General features: G+C 41.2%; 1 protein-coding gene across 4 annotated transcripts in view; it reads right to left on the bottom strand.

Annotated features, from left to right (window-relative positions):
• Positions 1 to 20872, bottom strand: part of GATB (glutamyl-tRNA amidotransferase subunit B) — a 101264-nt gene that overhangs the window by 77537 nt on the left and 2855 nt on the right. For 2 of the 4 annotated variants that reach the window (XM_021101520.1, XM_021101518.1), the window contains exons 2-4: positions 8801 to 8867; positions 8021 to 8265; positions 5922 to 6072 (exon numbers count right to left, since the gene is read on the bottom strand). In XM_021101520.1, coding sequence (XP_020957179.1) covers positions 5922 to 6072; positions 8021 to 8196 — 327 coding nt within the window. In that variant the 5' untranslated portion in view covers positions 8197 to 8265; positions 8801 to 8867. The remainder of the gene's footprint in view (positions 1 to 5921; positions 6073 to 8020; positions 8266 to 8800; positions 8868 to 20872) is intronic. The other 2 variants (XM_021101521.1, XM_013989323.2) reach the window with 2 other exon arrangements.

Raw genomic sequence — 20872 nt, 5'->3', positions numbered from 1 at the left:
CTCCTAAAAGCGGGGTAACCATGGGAGCTACAGGTGGTGGATGGCGGTGGGGTGGGTTGCTGTCACTGTTCAAACTTGGGGAACAAAAAGAGAGATACTGCACCCGCAGAAGGCTTGAGAAGCCAGTAGAGGTAATATCATTACTTGATACTATCTTTATACAAAAAATTTTTTAAACTTTTTGTTGAAAAATCTTTTGCCTAATAATCTATCTTTTAAGAGCTCTAAATCTTTCACTCATTGCCTTATTTTTTTAAAAAAAAAATTTAAAAATAAAAGAAATAACAGCCATAGAACAATACCAAAAACCAATCAATCAACTTAGGGCCTGAAAAGGGAAAAGGGGCTTGCCTAATCTGTGCATTTTTTATTCCTAAAGCATATTCTTACATTATTTTTTTCTTTCTTTGTCAATTTAGGGAATGACCTCCAATTAAGACCTCCAGATAAGAATTTAGTTCTTTTACTTGTCAATATCCCAATTATATCACAGTTTTTGTTAAACCAGCATTGGTGTTTCAATTATTATGTAAATATGTTTCCCTGCTGATCTGTTTGTCAGGTAGACTTTGATTAGTCTTCCTTTCTTGAACGTTCTGTTTTTTTCCTGGAGTTGATAGGTCTTTTCTTTTAGCTCTTGCTTCATTTTTATTGCCAATTGCAGATTATTCTCAAAGACTCCAGTTTCTATGTAAAATCTCTTTTCTACACAAGCATTAGGTATCTGCTATTCCCACTCCACTTTCCTTTTTTTCTTGAAACCTCTCTGTTCTGAAGCCATCTCCTCTCCCACCAGGCCCTCTGAGCCTGTTGCACAGCTGGCAACCCGGAACCTCTCCACGACTCCAGCAGGTTTCTGTTTATTGGAAGGAAAATTTTTTGAGAACCTGCCAGTCCGAAAATATCATTCTACTATCATTCTTGATTTAGACTGCTGGATACAGAACTCTAAGTTAGAATGTTATCTTTTCCCTAAGATTTTTAAAGTCACCATTCCATCGTCTTCCAGCTTTAAGCGCTGCTTTTAGATGTCTAATGCCTCTCCAACTGCCAGTTCTTTGGGTGACTTTTCCACTCTGAGTTCTAGTATCTCATCTTTACCCTTGGCGTTCTAACACTTCATGACAAGCCTCCATGAGAGGCTATTTTTATTCCTTGCACCAGGTCACTGGCAGACCCTTCTAATTTGGAAACTTGTGTCCTTCAGTTCTGGGAAATTAATCTGTGTTATCTGATAGTTTCCTCTTGTCTATTTTCTCTCTTCTGGAACTCCTACTAATTAGATGTTGAATATCCTGGTAGGGATCGAATCCAAGCTGCACCAACACTAGATCCTCCATCACTGTACTGGGCTCGGGATCAAAACCAAGCTTCAGCAGAGATCCAAGCTGCTGTAGAGACAACACCACATCCTCAGCCCACTGTGCCACAGCAGGAACTCCTAAAAGCTTTTGATTTTCAAAGTATTCTTTTACCCTGTGCATTACCTGTTGTCTCCTATTTCAGTTTTCTTTTTAATTTTGGGCTCTGTCCATTACGTTGGAGAATTTCTTCAAATGTCTGCTCATTTTTAGCTGTTGATTTGTATTTTAGAGTAAGGTACTGGAGCTCCCTGCTGGCCCAGCAGATTAAGGATCTGGTGTTGTCACTGCTGTAGCTCAGGTTACTGCTGTGGTGCAAGTTCGGTTCGATCCCTGGCCCAGGAACTTCCACATACCACAGGCACAGCCGAAAAACGTTTTTTTTTTTTTTTAAAAAAGTAAGGTACTAAAATGCTGACTAAAAGTTCTGTGTAAATATCCAGGGCTTGTAGTTTGGTGGGTGGCCCTCCCTCTAGGATAGTCAGTGAGGTGGCAAGGTAGCCTTTTTTAAATTAATAAGATTCCTCCCAACTGTCAATATCTGAAGTTCTTCCCTCTGGGAACATATAATCTCCAAACAAGTTCCTGTGGACTTCTGCTTGGGGGAGGAAGGAAAAGGACAGATGACTGTACCAGGTCACTTAAGCTCTCAAGCAGGGCAGGGAAGGGACAAGGCAGGCCCTGGGGTTCAGGGCACAGACACTGTCTAACACCAGTGCCTCTTACTCTGTCTGGGTGTTAACACACCAGCTGAATTTCTCCTCAAACCATAGATCCTGTGGCAGGTAGAGCAGCTGCCAATGGACAGGGAGAGGGCCTCAGGTCTGCTGTATCCACATTCTGAATTCATCCCTTCGTCTCCACCTCCCCCGGCCTTCCTTCCACAGTACCTTCCGATCTCACATCTGGACCCCTCCTGAGGTTGCAGAGGGCACACCACCTCAATTCTGACTAGTGTCTCCCGCAGGCTTTCTGCCTCTCTCTTGGGCTATAATTAACTCTGTTCTGTGAAGTTGGGCCTTCCTCCATCTACCTTCTTTCATGCACTCTGGGCTCTCCTATTCTCTTATGGATTTATGACTTTTGGATTCTTTCACCACCATTTCAGTGAGGTTTCTTTGGAGTGGGGCAAGAGAGACAGATTGAAATGTATATGTTTAATTTGTCATATTAATCAAAAGCCTCAACTGCCCCTTCGTCATTGGCTCCTTCTCATCAGCATTAAAAAATTTTTAATTGTATTTTATTGCAGTAAGAACACTTAACATGAGATCTACCCTCTTAACATATTTTAAGTGGATGATACATAATTATTGACTATAACTCAGCAGCATTTTTGTCTACACCCACTGCATGTGGAAGTGCCAGGGCCAGGGATCGAACCTGTGCTACAGCACTGACCCAAGCCACAGCAGTGACAATACCAGATCCTTAAACCACTGTGCCACCAGGGACCTCTGGCATTTAAACATTCTCAAATTTCCCAATATTAAGGAAAATGAGATTAATAAAAAAAGATTCCATGTCTCCTTTCCCCTATTGCAATCTCTTTTACTGCCAAGCCAAACTGCTCAAAATAGTTGCCCATACGCTTCAACATTCCCGAGTTTCTCAATCTTTGCCATCTCCCTTCTATTCCCATCACTCAACTGAAGCTGTTCTTGCAAAGGATACACCCCTTAATAACTCTAATGGCCACTGCCCGTCCTCCCCTCACCTGAATCTGAGTTTGTTCAACACCATTGTACTCCTTCCTTCTCAAAACACTCCATTCCCTGGAGTTTTTAACCCTGTACTCTCCTTACATCTTCCCACTTCTTTGCAAATGGGATGCACACTCCTTTATGGGACTTATATGGTACAGACCGTGCTTTCCACGCCAGACTCACCTCTCTCCATGCCATATTCAAGTTATGCTACAAAGCATGAAACTTCTTTCAGTTTCTATAGCAAGCCAATTCTATTTTTCTTCTGGTCTTTGTACATCTTATTAACTTTTATTTGGCTGAATTTGGCAAATTTCCTATATCTGTGTTCAATGTCCCTCCTATAGCACCTTGTATTTCTACTACCAACAGGTTCACTGAAAGCTACTGCAATTGCCCACTCACTTGTCCAAGGTCCATGAGGACAAGACTCACACTTATCTTCTACCTTGTTCAAAGCTGTGTCACCAGGGCTTCTAGGATGGCTAGTGCATGGCAGGCATCCAATAAATGTCAGCTAAGCAAATGAATAAAGGCACAATGGAGGGAGAGGGAGGATCAATGCCTACAGAGAGATACGCTTTATCATATTTTCTCTTTAACGGGCCAAGAAAGCAAATGAATTTGGTCTCCAGAAAAAGAATCTACATTATAATTTCTTTGGCTGCCTTTTTCTATCAGTGCATGTGACAAATGGTCACCATTTTTTGTACAAGAATAACAAAATGCAGAGTCAGAATAATAGAGCATCAAAACACCATCTCCACAAGCTTAGAGAAAGACAAATGTCTAAATGTTCCAGTATATTTAAAATCTACGTGTAGGTAAATCACAGGGTTCTAAAGAGGCATGGGAGTTACAGTATTTTATTCTGGTAGTTTTGGTATAATTAGGCTCACATACTAAAATAGGTCTTTTAAAGACAGAAACATTTCTGGAAAAGAGGCAGATTAGCTCTGTTGAGAGAATAACCCATCAGTTTGCTCAAGCCACGAGAGTGGTAGGCTCTGAAGAGGAAAAACAAATCCGAGCTCAAGAAAAACTGGATTTCTAGCCTTTGGCTGTCATTTAATTAATGGAGGCAAAGCTCTCAATGCTCCAATGTCCCACGCGCCTTCACTGTGATGTGGATATGCTTATCACCGGGCAAGTCCCTTCCCCTTGGGGCATAACAAGAAGTCTTTCAAAGCATGTTGACAACTGAGTAACTTTGATTTGTCTTTAATATTTGACCACATTTAGCCACAACTAAAGAGCCTATCTATAGAAAACACGCCAATCTGCAAATAGATATTTTAAATGTGAATTATAATCAGTACCTTGCTAGATACTCCATCCCCAGCTGGGAAAACCTAGAAAGAACTCAGAGGTTTTGTCTAGTCTCTTGATAAGGAGCCACCTTGTGGAAAAATAAATGTTCTGAGCTAAGAAGAAAGGAGAGGAGCTATGACAAACTGCTTTCCATTTACTTGTCTCAATAGATATTACTTTATTTCTACCATATTTGAGTCTCAGAATTCATACATTTAAAACTGAAAAACTGTCTCTTTTCAAACAAAAGCACTCTCTCCATAAACAGATGCTCTAAGTCAGAGGGATGGACATGCCTATCCTTGTCTTCTCCTAGGAAGACCCAACAGCAAATCAAAGGTGACCTTAGATGTGGTCTGCAGGAAGAGGAGTCCTCCACGACAGAAAGCAAAGGAAAAAGGTCCAAGACAGAGACTCTCCCAGTACGACCCAAGCGCTGGGTACGGCAAGTACATTGGAGGTGCTGCCCATGACCTTCTGTCTGGTCAGTGACTGGGGAAAGTACACCCCTTCCCCTGCATGCCTGCCAGTGCTCAGTTCAATCAGTTTTCACTTGTATTTCAATGTTAGAGGGTGTGGATTTCACCTGGGACATGACTGCCCTTCCCCCACATCACCACCACACACACATTCCCTGCAAGGATGGCAGGAAACCCCATACCTAGGTGATACCATATGTTCTAGACAGACTATGAGCCATTTATTAGCCACATGTTCCTTCCATCCTTTTCTTCAAAAATCCAGCCTTCCATATGAAAACACTACATGCTAAAAATACTGAAATGCTAAAAATCTGGCTGATGAGCATACTAGACCCAGGAAGTCCTTCTTTTTCTGTGAACATGAGTAGATCAATGAACAGTTAACTTATTATGAAGTTGACTTTTTTCCCCATTATTGACCACCTAATTTTCACAAAGCACAATTATTATTGACCTTATACTGTAATATAATGTGACATACACTGCTTCCTTTGACTAGATGCCGCCTCCTCTTCCTTGTATCCACCTGACCTGGACCTAGCTTCTTGGCTAGCTCAGACACCACCTCTTCCAACAACCCTCCTTTAGCAACCAGACCCCTTCCCCAATTTCTCACAACAGTCCTTCTCTTGCTATATTAGGTGTCCCTCCTCAGGGCTCCAGAGCCATACTCTGCACTTGACCTTCACAGGAGCAAGCAGATGGCACTCTATGTATAAGACCCATCTTCCCAACTAGTCTTTCAACTCCTCAAAGGCAAGGATTGCCATTCACCTTTCTGTTTCAGTTCATAGCACAAACCAGATACTCCAGTATTAAGCGGACATTCTAAAGTGTGTGTGAAATGAGTAAATGCACACATGAATAAACAGATGACGTTTAGACTTAAAATTACAGAGATGGGTCTTTAAAAAGCACTCAGTCCATCCCACCTAATCCAAAGTTTTCTAAACTTTGTATTAGAGAATAAGTATCTCTAAACAAGTATTTCCTAAGAGTTGATTGTGTTCAATAAAACATGACTGTTTTCTAATGAAAACAGCATGGAATAAAAACCTTACCGGCAAAGTTCCAGGCAGAGATGCATCAAAAAAAGATACCAAAGAATTGGGAGGTGCTGCAAAGTGGACTTGAGATCCAGAGAAGAGTTTGGAGTTGGAAGAAATCTGGGCATGGATTTCCAAACCTACCACAGCAGCCCATTTACGTTCACTACAGTGGAAGACATAATGGTTAAGAAGTAGTTAGATATGTCACTATGTGTGAATTTCTATGAGCCTAAACCACAATGTTAATTTCCTATTTGTTTTTAACTTAGTAAAATTTTATATCCTACTTAAAAAAAAAAGCATCCTATTGTCTTAGTGACTAAATTGAAAGCAATTCATAATGAATACCTATGAGACCAGCAAAACAAAACTCATTTACAACATGAACAAACAGGAAGGTAACAGAAAGGAACAATCTGGCATGTTAAAACAATTTAGCAATGGGTATCACGTGGCGAATGCTTGGCTGACTTTAATGAAAAGCAGCATCTCCTAAATTAACTGTCCTTTATCAAGGGATCACTCAGGAAATGAAAACAGCTGAGCTGGTGAATGTTTTTAGAATAACACAAACATTAAGATTTTACTACCAGAGAAATTATAGTTAAAAAAATAGTTGCACACCTCACTATTTAAAAAGGTAATTCTCAGTCATGTTTTGAATTCATTTTCTAACAATGGCTTACAAGTAAAGTAACCAGAGTGACACAGATATTAAAAAAAAACCACTAAATGAAACTTTTCTAGGGAACTTTGTGCAAAGGAAACCATTAAACCATTAAACTATCACATGTGGCTTATGTTTTTTTTTTCGTTTGTTTGTTCCCCCAAATCACTTTAAATTCCAGAGATCTAGTGTCAGGTTCTTCTCTTTTACACTTGACTGCCATCAAACCTAAGAAGCTACAATACTTTAGTATAAATGCTACAATCATCTCCTCTGGCCACTCTTACTCTGTTGGGTCTGTATGAACATTCCAGACAGGTCTCTCCAGGTTCCTGTAAGTGTGCTTAGTCCCTCTGAAACCCATGTATCCTGCACAATATGTAGATGGCTTGGTGCACACATACTCCCTATTCTGTCTCTTCCTATCCTGCTCTTCCCCCAGAAATTTTCTATATTATCTTAATTTTTGTCAACATGCATTTAGTTTTATTTCAATTATTGCAACACATGAGATTCCACATCTATAGTATTGATGAATTCCTTCTTTTTAAAGACTGGAAGCACAACTTGTAACTGAGAAGAATTAAAGAACTTCTCAAATTCTGCATTCACAAAAACCTTATTCAATGTATTTTTGCAGTTTCATTATAGGAGAGAAAAAAATACTTTCCATTCACTGTGAGACAATCTCATTTATGAAAAGAATAGAAACAATGTGTCCGGACATTTTCCCTCTGTTCCAACATAAAAGCAAAAAAAAAAAAAAAAGCAACTTAATCTCAGGAAAAACTGAGTATCAGACACATGTCTTTTTCTGTAGTTAAAAAGAACCTATTTAGGTCTTAAATAGTCAAATATAAACAGCGGTTCAGAGAATACTGAAAAAGAAGGAAGATCTCTTGTATTGGCTGCATCCTACTAGGTCTAAACACACATGTTCAACATAAAACATCTCCACAAATAGGTGGTGATTTCTGGCCAATAACATTAAGCCACCGCCATTCAGAGTTTGCAGGCAAAAGCTTCTTTTAACCTTTAGAACACTGCTGGCCCATAGTAGCGCTAAATTAGTGTCAGCTAACTAAGATCCCACTTCTACTGCTACGGACCCTGCTAATAGCCACTGCTGCTATTAGTTAAGGTGACTGAGTCCACTCTTCAGTCTTGTGCAGCCCTCGATTCAAGAAAACCCTATTTTACACTCGCGAACTACCCCAAAATGCCCGTGTGTCTTAAGACTGTGGTTTCTGTGTGGGGCGGGGCTGATAGAGAACCAGCATCGAGCTCCCACTTAGCTTTCAGGGCTGCAACTTACAGCCCAACACCCTCCCGCCGACCAAAACGTCTCGAGTGAAGACTGGACTGTAGTGGGCATCATTTTCCTAGCCTCGCAGTTCCACCTCACACTTAAGTGTGCAGTAAAGGTATGAAATAGTATATATACCCTTTCCTTGGCTTCTGGGCCGTGATGAGGGGCTGCTGAGCCACTGAGCTCTGTCCCCTTTTCCCGCTGGCCGTGGACCCAGCTGGAAACCGTTTCTCGTGGCGAGAACAGTCGCCAATCCGAGGGAAAGCCCAACGCCTTCCAGGACAGCACCAGCGTAGCATGGGCGCCGCCATTGCCGCGCCAAGGTCCTGGTCAGGTGACACAGCCGCCCTCTGCCGCAAGGCTGTCTGGGAAGCGTAGTTCTGGAAATGGATCAAATGTTATAGGCTCAGACCGGAAGACTACTATTCCCAGGAGCACTGCGATTCAAAAGCTTCCGGAACCGGGCGGGGAGGGGACGGAAGGGAGGAAGAAATAGAGAAGACAGGGGGAGGGTTTATGGGTCGGAAGGTGTGACTCCTCCTAGTGGGGAGTTGGAGAGCTTTGTATCTCTGAGCACCTGTTTGAGTGAGAACAGGTGGTGCCAAAGCACTAAAGTTGAGAAAGCTGGTGAGGATTTTATACCCCAGTTAACCTTTGGGGCTGAAGTAAATGACCTTGACATCTCCGGGAAGACTTTCCAAACCCCCCAAACCCACTGAGTTATTTTTTTCTGTTTACTTTTCCACTTCACATACTAATCTGTACATTCCTGCAACAATTACTTATTTGCATGCCTACTAGTTGGGCTGCACCCCACAGGCTTACAAGCCCGGTGCTTGCCAAGCTTCAGGACAGAATGCAGAGCTGAGAGTCAGCAACAGAGATATCAATGGTTTAATGGATGGGGGAGCTTACCCATTTGAAGCAAGGTCCTGGAGCGACACCCCACCGTGTGTGGTGATGTGGCCAGCCAACTTCACTCCTAGAGGGAAGGGAGATTGCCAGTTATAGGGAAAATTACCACAGATTGGATCATTAGTTACCAGGGAAACTGGCCGAGGGGCACGCCCCTCACTGTGCCTTTGATAAGAACAATCACCAGCTGGAGCCTGGGGAGAGTATGTAGGAAGTTCAGTCCTGTGAGTGGGTGTGGATGAAGCAGGCACTGGTCGGCAGGGGATGTATAGAGAGTAAGAGGACAACCATCTTGAGTGGCCTGACCATACACACTACTCTATGCCAGGCACAGTTCTTAGAATTCAGCAGTGAGCAAGGTGGTTATGGCCTCTGTGCTCATGGAGCTTACATACTTGGCAGATGAGATGACAGAAAAGTGAACAAAAATAGTATACTTTCACAAAAGAAGGGTTATATTTCAGCATGTTACCAGAAAGATGTTACCGGAATCCAGGTTCTTGTTCACAGAGCTAAAGAATGAACTTCACGAACACACAGGCAGCAAGCAAGCAATCAAAAGTCTTTATTACAGGAAAGCAAACAGCTCCCAGCACAGACACTGGGAAGGGGAGGAAGAGTCCCCCTTTCTATTGTTCTATGGAGGTTTTTATCTCTTAAAGACAGGGGTACCAATGTGGGGTCCAGATACCAGTTCTTTTTCCCATTAGCCTTGCCCAGTTTACCTATATCAGGCCTCATCCCATAGGCACTTGAGAGTTAGAGTATGCTCCATAAGTTTTATGGTTCCTTTCTTCCTCTCTCCCCTAAACTGAGAGTCACCATTCCTCTCATTCCTCTTCTACCAGTTGAGGAGATTAAGGTCCACCTGTACATATAACAGATACACTCCCTGTAGTAAACAAGGCCTGTGGAGATGTTACTCTCTGGAACCCTTAAGTCACGGATGTTAATCAATGACCATGTCAAAGAATATATTGAAGCCCATGTTCCTACACTAACTACCTGAATTATTCTGCCTCGAGCAGAGGTGCTCGGAGACAAACAGACCTAGATTAAAGCTTCAGGTACATATTAACTTAATCATTTTATTCTTGGCCAGCATTTGAAACACTTTCCTTATAAATGAGGAAATCTTGATAGCAGATACCATCATTCCAGCAGACTTTTGTTTTCCTGCTTCAAGACTCATCCCTTTCCTGGAGTTCCCATTATGGCTCAGTGGGTTGAGAACCTGACACGGTGTCTGTGAGGATGCTGGTTTAATCCCTGGACTCGTTCAGTGCGTTAAGGATCTGGCATTGCCACAAGCTGCGGGGTAAGTCATAGATGGGGCTTGGATCCTGAGTTCCTGTGGCTGTGGTATATTCCTCAGCTGAAGCTCTGATTCAACCCCTAGCCCAGGAACTTCCATATGCCGCAGCTGTGACCATAAAAAGCAAAAAAAAAAAAAAAAAAAAAAAAGGAGACAAAACAACAACAAAACAAACTCATCCCCTTCCTGAAACTCCCACAGATTTCTTGTATTTGAACACACAATTTAAAATAGCCATTTGACCATTCTCTATTACATCACCCTATTTAATACTCTCCTTAGTGCTTATGACTATCTGATATTTATCGTCTGTCTCCACAAGCTCCTTGAGAATGGGGAATTGATGGGCTTTATTCAGCACAGTATTACCAGAGTCCAAGCAGATCCCTCAAAAATATTTGTTGAATGAAGGAGTGCGGTGTGAAGAATGCATTTGACAAGAGATGGAGTAGGATGCCCTTTGGAGTAGTAGTTGTGTAGGAGGTAGATGATGAAATAGTGTGGTGGTGGAAAGGAATTGACAGAGAGAAACTGACCTCTCTGAGATATATTAAGAGGTAAGATTGAAGGACTTGGTGATGGATTGGATACAATGGTGGAAGACGAGTTGGGGGTCAGGTAACTCCTAAATTTTTGGCTTGTACAACTGGATGGCTGATGAATGTATGGAGATAAGGAAACTAGAAAAGACACAGGTTTGCAGCAAAATATGACTTTGGTTGCCTTGGGGACATATAAGACAAGAAGTCAAATAAGCATCACTGATGCCTAACTGAGTATGGAGCAGGGGGAAAAGCTGCATACTTGGCATACTTCACACTGAGAGATTTGCCATTATTGATCAGTAACCTATTGAGTAGACATATGTAACCTGTGGTCTATTTCCATTACTACTCTTGTACAGTTATGATACTATGCAATTTAATCTAGCCACATAGGCAACTGTAGTTACTTTCCTTGAAACTGGCATTATTTACTTCTTCTATCCTTTCTATTTTTTCATCCACTACTACTGATCCAAATTGCTACACCAGAAGTATTTTCACATGACCAAAAATGCAAATGAGAAAAGACAGAGATGCAAAGTAGAAGTGGAGATCTGTTCCAAAATTTATCTCCAATTGTTGCTCTTTCTGTCAGGTTCAGATCACTCTTTAGATCCTTTAGATCTCCTCTGAGTTTCCATATTTCCCACCTTTACTCTGAGTGAGCTTGTTTTCGCTTAGCTCCTCAGGTTTACCTGGCCCAGCCTTGGGGTCAAGGGAGTTGCCTCTGATCACATCGTAGTTCCACCTTTGATAGGTCTACAGAGGAGACAGGAAGTGAGCACGGGCATCCTTTAGCCAAAAGAAGAGGGAGATCCTTGCTCCCTTCCCACTGGTAATCAGCCTACTTAGGAGGCAATTCACTCCCTAACATGAAGGGTTAGGGGTGTTTGGAAACCAGTGGAAGAGAGAGCAGCCCACCTACTGAAAAATCCTTATTTCATGGGCAAAGCGGGTACAATGGAAACTCCTCTTTGTTCACGAGGTAGTATTATGCAGCGATAGTACATCCCACCCCACCACTAGAGGGAGAGAAAATCCGAGGCATGTAAGTGTATTTGATTTCTTTCACGAAAGGAAACCTTCCAGTTGGATGCAAATTACGTCATCCTTCAAAATCCCACAGGACCAAATGGCTCCCTTCTCCCCCAAGATTATCTAGCATTTCCAGACTTGCTGTCTTGTGCTCGATCTGGTGTCTAGCAGTGCACTGTTCTCCTCCTACCTTGTGCCTCAGCGAGTCAGTGGCTCCCACCAAACCTCCTACCATGGGACCATTTCTCTTGCCTCCCTCCTGCATGCCAACTCTGATATCTGTCAGAACTCCTACTGACAGCTCTCTAGCTGAGAGAGCTATTTTGGTTCCATCGAAAAGGTGGCTGTCATCTGGAAGACACAGAGATTTTCATTTTCCAGAAGCTCAGAAGGTTATGGGACAGGGTTCCCAGCAAAAATATTTTCTTAGGGAGATTTTCTCAGCTCTTATTTTATTCACGTAATTGACACAGTACAAATAAATTTAGAACAGGTTCTTAAAAAGATATGTAAGCCAGAACAGAATTATAAGTTGTTACTTATAAATGGCGAGAGTTGGGAAGTATATTTGAAATAACACGCCTGGTTTTGTTTGATATTCTTTTTTTTTTTTTTTTTTTTGGTCTTTTTGCCTTTTCTAGGGCTGCTCCCGCAGCATATGGAGGTTCCCAGGCTAGGGGTCTAATTGGAGCTGGAGCCACCAGCCTACGTCAGAGCCACAGCAACATGGGATCCGAGCCATGTCTGCAACCCACACCGAAGCTCACTGCAACGCCGGATCCCCAACCCAATGAGCAAGGCCAGGGATTGAACCCACAATCTCATGGTTCCTAGTCGGATTCGTTAACCACTGAGCCGCGACGGGAATTGCTGTTTGGTATTCTTTATAGTCTTTGAATGTCAAAGCTGGAACAGACTGGTTTACCTCTGTGTTTGCCTCAAAATCCCCAGGTATCTGTATAAACACAATGATTCCCTCCCAATCTAAGGCGTGTTTAATTGTAATCTCTTTCTCACCTTCTCACTAATTTGAGATGGGGGGGATGACGTGTGAAAACATGGTATTCTAGGACTTAAAACCTTCAGTGTCATGGGCACAATGTGAGGAAATGACACAAGTGGCTGTAAGTTTCCATTTTAAAAAAATAGTTTTGCAGTTCCCATTGTGACTCAGGGGAAATGAATCCAACCAGTATCCATGAGGACTCAGGTTCGATCCCTGGTCTAGTTCAGTGGGTTAAGGATCCGGCATTGCCGTGAGCTGTGGAGTAGGTTGCAGATGCAGCTCAGATCCCACATTGCCGTGACTGTGGTGTAGGCCAGTGGCTACAGCTCTGATTAGGCCCCTAGCCTGGGAATCTCCATATGCCTCAGGTGCGGCCCTAAGAAGACTAAATAAATAAATAAATAAATGGTTTTAATGGAAACCTTAAAATTTCAAGTAAAATTAAAAGGAGATAGTTTCCACTATGCATTTTAATAATGTATCATGGCAGTGTATCTTGATTGTATACAAAATCAATTTGTATATGATTTTGAATCTGAAAATTGTGTTAATGAACCTATTCTTTGATGAACAACTTTTGTTTTATGGAAACAATGACAGCCCTTCAAAGTATGTAATCTGCAGACTACAAATGCCCCTTGCCATCTAACAGAGCTGGAGATGGATGGCTCTTAGTATTTCGGAATGTAGCTATGAGCTTAGTTCTTCAGTGTGACAGTTGGTTCCTGTCTGTTTTATGGCTATAGCACTCAGCCTGCTCTCTTGAGTGTTACATCAAATGGGGAGGGAGGAGGGTCAGTATAAATTTCCTAAAAAAAGAAAAATGCCCACTTAAGATGATGTACACATGAGACATTGTTAGCATCATTTTAAGGTGGGAGGATCACTGGCACTAAAGGAAGCACTGGGGTTTTTCGCTGTTGTTGTTTTGGGCAGCACTTGTGCTGTGCAGAAGTTCCTGAGTGAGGGCCCAAGCCTGAGCCACAGCAGTAACCAGAGTCACAGCAGTGACAACGCCAGAGTCTTAACTGCTAGGCCACCAGGGATCTCCCAGGAAATCTTGTTTTTGAAAAAGCATTCTGAAAACACAAAGTGCCTTTTTAGAAAAACCGCATTGTAAGACCCAGTTGAGTGTCATCAGGGGAAGAAGAAAGGCCGGGAACCAGTGCGTGCTGGGAGAATGGGATGCATTTCCTTTTATTTTACCATTAAGTCTTGATTCTGGTAAAATACTGATGTGGTGGGAACAATTGCTTTTTCTGGAAGATTGCTCTGAGGCAAAGAAATTGATAACTTTTCGTTCTTTCCAAAGCAGAGAAATAGAACACCCTGTCCAATGTCTTTGTAGAGGTGAAGTGCTGTCTGGGGAAGATGTGGCCCTTGCATTCTGTGAGCTATAATCTCTCCATGCCCTTCCTTCTTCTCTATGGTCCAAGGAATGGCTTGCTCTCTTCCTGGGGCCTTTGTCTCCCCCTAGAAATCTGACTAACCCTTAATGATGTGTAAGAAAGAGGCTCTACCTCTGTACATCTCCATGACTCAGCATACTTGGAAGAAGATACTCTTGAGCTGCTAGTAACGGGCAGGAGAGCAAGTTAAACTCTGTGTGCCTGAAGCTCTGTGGTTAGGTCCCTGCTCTGCCCCAAGATGCTCTTTCTCTTGTGTTTTGGAACTGCTATCTGGGCTTTAAAGTTACAGTTTACACACACACACACACACACACACACACACTTCTAAGCAGGATCTTATTTCAGGGTCATGCACTGATCTTGACCAGAAGCTTTTCCATCCCCAAAGAGCTGATATTTTCTGCATGTCAGATGGTTCTCTTGATTTTTAAGGCTACAGATTATGAGGGGCACATGTATGATGTTAAAGAACCATGCCACCAAGATCCACGAGCTTTGATGATGCTCTTCCCTCAGAGAGTGAATGCCTAGTTTGTAATCAGAGGGAAGAGTCCACCAGGGTGGTACAGAAGAGAACAGATAGGCTTATCTTCACATCCTGCCAGGTAACCGGTGTCATTTCCTGTGAGTATCGGAACTGGGATCTCTGTATCTAGGCTGCCCTTGAACCAAGAATGGATGGGCTGCACAGAGCAATAAAGGCTGCAATCTTGGTGGTGGCAGGCATGCCAGGGCTCCCCACAGTTTTAATGCATGGCCAGCAAGAAGAAATTCAGTACTCCATGAAGAGGTGCCAGATTGAGTGAAAATCAAGCAGCTCCATTCAAACACAGTAGCAATCAAATGATACAACTACCAAGACAAATGCAAAGAGAGACAGAAAAAAAACTCTCCAGCAATTCATGAATATTAATTAGGGAGGGAAACACCAGATACAGACATTACTCACATCTCCTTGGAGCCCGATTCTAGACTCTAGTTCACAAACAAGACTTGATAACTTGACTCAACAGTGGGATTTCAAGTTGATGTTGACTCTACACTTAGACCAGCTTTCCTGCTAAAAGGCATTCACCCTTTCCCCATGTAGTAAAAATGAAAAGAAATGATGGTGAGAATGGGACTGGATACCATGTTTTTCAAAAGGCAAGAGAAAGGAAGATTGTATAAAATGCTGCTCGAATAAATAACAAGAACCCATCTAGCCTAATATTCTGTGTTCATTCTCTAAAGCTGTTGTCTTTATTTTGGCTGCCACAGGACGTTGGTAAAGTATCTCTGGGAAACATTTCACAGTGATTCAGAGCCCATGATTTTTAAATTTTTATGTAGATTAAGGAAATGCATTACCCTCTTCTTGGCACACAAACTCGCACATTCTCATGAAATGTTCTCACAATTTATGAGGCTCAGTTTGACACTGCACAATCTCTCAGAGTCTAGTGTCCACAGCAGATGTCAAAATGAAGAATCTTGCATTTAGGAAAGCAAATACTTTGTCTTACTTAGTTCTTTAAACCAACAACCATCTTAGGTGCCCAAGGCCTTTCTCTCAGCATCTATGATGGGAGAACATTAGTGGCTATGTAACAACCTTCCTTAGAGCAATTCTGTTGCCTGGAAGAGTTCACTTCTCTAAGGAAGACCAGAAATATTTTGCTGTTGGCCTACATCATTTATTATCTCTTTCCAGAAACTCCAACTAGGCTTATCCTTATGCCCTTCTGTTCTCTTCGCCAACACAGATCTAAGGTGTCCCTTATTTCAAAGCAATAATATCCCTTTGCATTGGTTCTGTTGTGCAATAGGTGTTTCTCATTGTCTAATAGCCAATAGTTAATAGTTGTTGTCCATGGAGTTGGAAAATAAAATTAAGTATGTATTTTTGGTTGGATTTCTATGGCACTATTGCATCAAATGTTGTCTCTACTCTTCTTTCAAAAAATGCTATAATGGGAGTTCCCGTCATGGCTCAGTGGTTAACGAATCTGACTAGGAACCATGATGTTGCAGGTTTGATCCCTGGCCTCACTCAGTGGGTTAAGGATCCGGCATTGCCATGAGCTGTGGTATAGGTTGCAGATGCAGCTCGGATCTGGCGTTGCTGTGGCTCTGGCGTAGGCTGACAGCAACAGCTCTGATTAGACCCCTAGCCTGGGAACCTCCATAAGCCCCAGGTGCAGCCTTAAAAAGACAAAAAAAAAAATAAATAAATAAACAAAAAATGCTGTTATGAATTTCCAGTTGTGAAGAAACAAGCTTGGAAGAAGGAATTTTCACTCTGAAATGGAATGTGGCAAGACAGGCCAAATTTCGGAAAATCAATTCATCCCTGTTGCTGGAGTCACGTATCAAAGGGTCTGCTCTGAGTCTGGTTACTACGGCTAATAGCTGCTGATTACTCCTCGCCAAGGGGACTCTTAGAAGAAAACCACTCAAAGATGGCTTCTCTCGCGCAAAACCAGGTAAGACCTAGGCATTTAATCTGTGTTAAACAAGATAGAGGCAGAAATAACCACCTTTCTTTCTATACTTTCAAAAATCACATGCTCTTGAAAGAGCGGTGAACATGTACTTTCTGACGCCCCAAATGTCCCAATACCACAACTATATTACATACCTACACCTTTCGATGTAAGGAAAGGCTACACTGTCTCCCAGGCATGTAGCTTCACCTAAGTCTCATCTATGTCAAGAACTCTTGTCTGAAATGGGACCTACTCAAACTTCAAAGTTTCTGCACAGCAAAGGAAACCCTAAACAACACAAAAAGACAACCCACAGAATGGGAGAAAAATCTTTGCAAGTGAATCGACTGATAAGGGATTAATCTCCAAAATTTATAAACAACTTCTGCAGCTCCATACCAAAACAACAAACAACCCCATCCAAAAATGGGCGGAAGATCTAAACAGACAAGTCTCCAAAGAAGACATACAGATGGCCGAGAAACACATGAAAAGATGTTCAGCATCACTCATTATTAGAGAAATGCAAATCAAAACCACAATGAGGTACCACCTTACACCAGCCAGAATGGCCATCATCCAAAAGTCTACAAACAATAAGTGCTGGAGAGGGTGTGGAGAAAAAGGAACCCTAGTACACTGTGGGTGGGATTGTAAATTGGTGCAACCACTGTGGAAAGCACTATGGAGATTCCTCAGAAAACTACACATAGAACTACCATTTGATCCAGCAATCCCACTTCTGGGCATCTATCCAGAGAAAACCACGACTCGCAAAGACACATGTATTCCAATGTTCATTGCAGCACTATTTACAATAGCCAAGACATGGAAACAACCTAAATGTCCATCGACAGAGGAGTGGATCCAGAAGATATGGTACATATACACAATGGAATATTACTCAGCCATTAAAAAGAACTAAATACCAGCATTTTTTGCAACATGGATGGACCTAGAAACTATCATGCTAAGTGAAGTCAGCCATACAATGAGACACCAACATCAAATGCTTTCACTGACATATGGAATCTGAAAAAAGGACAGACGGAACTTCTTTGCAGAACAGATGCTGACTCACAGACATTGAAAAACTTATGGTCTCCGGAGGAGACAGTTTGGGGGGTGGGGGGATGTGCCTGGGCTGTGGGATGGAAATCCTGTGAAATTAGATTGTTATGATCATTATACAACTACAGATGTGATAAATTCGAGTAATAAAAAAATGAAAATAAATAAATAAATAAATAAAATCATTAAATGTGGGGAAAAAAAGAAAAAAAAAAAACCTCTTGTCTGTTATCCCCTGATATAGAGTCAACTAACAAGTTCAAGTGGAAAAATATATTTAGGCCAAAAGGTTTCATTATTTCATAATGGTATTTTGGTCATAAATTGAAAGTTGAACATGCCTTTCTGCCTAGAGGAACAGTGCCTCAAAACTTTTTTGCTTTTATATGTTTTTAATGGAAGGGCTTTTGTTTCAATGATTCATTCTGGTGTCAAATAGGTTATTTTACCTAGGGAAAACAAAGAGATTTCAAAATGGGAGCCATATATATATAAAATTTGGTATAATATTAATTACTGATTTCTGAATATTAGTGATTCCATTTTCTCTGCTGTAGAACAGGGCAGCTGTGATCAATGAAATCATCCAGTAACACCGACATGCACTTAAAGCACAGATGTAGGAGAATTGTTTTAAAGAGTTGTTAAGCAACACAAAACTTGTAGCAAGCCAACTTATAACTCCTGTGTTGTCCAGGGCCTATAATTAATTTAAAAAAACAAAACATTTTAAAAAATAGACTCATATATTAAATTCTAGCATAATGTTGCTTTGTGTAGGGCCATTTCTGGAAAATGCAAGTTTGTTTGCAGATCACAAGTGACTCAAAGATGTTACAATATAAAAGGAAATGACACTCTAGAGTCTTTGTTCAGGGCTGTTTGGAGCTCTCTTAGAATCCTCAATTCACTCAGAGGATTGCTTTTAATTTGTTGAGGCAAAAGGAATTTCATCAATTAGAATTGTTCGCCAGATGGAATTTCCTGATTAATTTTTTAGTGTTTGGTATTAAACATAATATTGAAAGGAAGAGTTCTGAGAGTAAACCCAATTAATATTTCATAAAATTTATTGCCCTAGGTACAGCTTACCCTTTATTTTTACGGTTTCCACACTCCATCTTCCTGGACAACCTATCTTAAAAAAAATGGAGCATGGCCAACTAACCTGCCTCTTTCCATCTTCTTCCTTTTTATTACTTTTCAGGGCTGTACCTGTGTCATATGGACGTTCCCAGGCTAGGGGTCAAATTGGAACTCCAGCTCCACAGCCACAGCAACGCAGGATCTAACCCTCATATGCGACCTACACTGCAGCTCACGGAAACACGGGATCCTTAACCCACTGAATGAGGCCAGGGATTGAACCCACATCCACATTGCTGAGCCACAATGGGAATTCCTCTTGTTTTTATTTCTTCACTCAACTTTCTTCTATTTATACTCCATCTATTCATTGAGTCCTTATTCAGTAGTCCTATAGGCACTATTTCAGGTCTTACTTTGTCCTGTTTTTCATGGATCTCAGTAGAAAGAATTTTTTTCAGACTCTTTTCCATTATAGTTCATTATAAGATATTGAATATAGTTCCCTATGTTATACAGTAGGTCCCAGTTGGTTACCTATTGTATATATAGTAGCTTGTATTTGCTAATCCCAAACTCCTAATTTATCCCTCCCTACTCTTTCTCCCTTCAGCAACCATAGGTTTGTTTTCTATGTCTGTGACTCTATTCCTGTTTCGTAACTAAGCTCATTCGTATATTGTTTTTTAAGTGATATCATATGATATTTGTCTTCTTCTGATTTACTTCACTCAATATGATAATTTCCAGGTCTATCCATGTTGCTGCAAATGGCATTATTTCATTCTTTTTAGGGCTGAGTAATATTCCCTTGTGTGTGTGTGTGTGTGTGTGCGCGTGCATGCGCGCGCACGCATGAGTGCACCTATATACAGACATAGGCATCGCCTTTATCCATTCCTCTGTTGATGGACATTTAGATTACTTGCATGTCTTAGCTACTATAAATACTGCCGCAGTGAACATTGGGGTGCATGGGTCTTTGGTAGGAAGAATATTTTTAACAGTCTGTAGTAAGGAACTGCTGCTTGAATGGTGTCGCTTTTGTAGAAGAGACCCTTACTTCCACCTGTAATCACAGACTAGCTTAGAGTTCTATAAAAACTAGTCTTTGTGACATTGAAAATAACAGTGGACATTCTCCATATGTTTTCTTTACATACAATTTTTTTAGCTTTTCTGAGGTATAAATTATAAGATATTTAAAGCGCACAACATAATGATTTGCTACACATATACCTTGTGAAAGGAGTCCTACAATTGAGTTATTTAACACAAGCATCCCTTACCTTTTTTCAGAGGGATGAGAACATTTCAGTTCTACACTATTGACAAATTTCAATGACACAATACAGTGTTATCAACTACAGTTACCAGGCCATATATTAGATCCTCAGACTGTACTCATCATATGAAATTTTGTACCCTTTTGCCAACCTCTTTTGTTTCCTCCATCCCCCTCCACAGTCCTCAGCAACCACTTCTCTACTCCTTGTTTCTATGAATTCAACCTTTCTTTTTTTTTCAGATTCCTCATATAAATAATACCATGATGCAGCATTTGTCTTTTTCTGGCCTATTTCATTTAGCATAGTGCCCTTATGTTTCATCCATATTGCCACAAATGACAGGATTTCCTTCTTATTTAAGGCTGAATAATATTCCACGTAATATTATTCATACATTAAATCTTTCTATTCCCTCTCTACACACACACACACACGTCACATTTTCTTTTATCTATTCATCTGTTGACAAACACTTAGACTACTTCCATATCTTGGCTACTGTGTGCTGCAATGAACGTAGTAGTACAGACGTCTTTTCAAGACAATGATTTTGTTTCCTTTAGGTATATACCCAGGATTGGAATACTGGATCCTATGGTGTTCTATTTTTAATTTCTTGAGGAGTCTCTGCTTTCCTACAGCAGTTGGATGTTCTCATTAACGCCAAGATAAATATATTCATTTGGATATGTGTGTATTGCAGAAATGAATTTTCAAAAAGAGAATCTGTCCTGCTAGACTGAGATTTTTGAGTACAGCGACTATATCTTTCATGTTTCCCATCCTTTTAGTTCTCAGAGCTATGCTAGCTGGACTGGCTATCATCTACCCATGGATCCTGGGATTTA

The sequence above is a fragment of the Sus scrofa genome, chromosome 8 (assembly GCF_000003025.6).
Source record: "Sus scrofa isolate TJ Tabasco breed Duroc chromosome 8, Sscrofa11.1, whole genome shotgun sequence".
Lineage (NCBI taxonomy): Eukaryota > Metazoa > Chordata > Mammalia > Artiodactyla > Suidae > Sus > Sus scrofa.
This window is presented reverse-complemented; position numbering and strand designations above follow the sequence as displayed.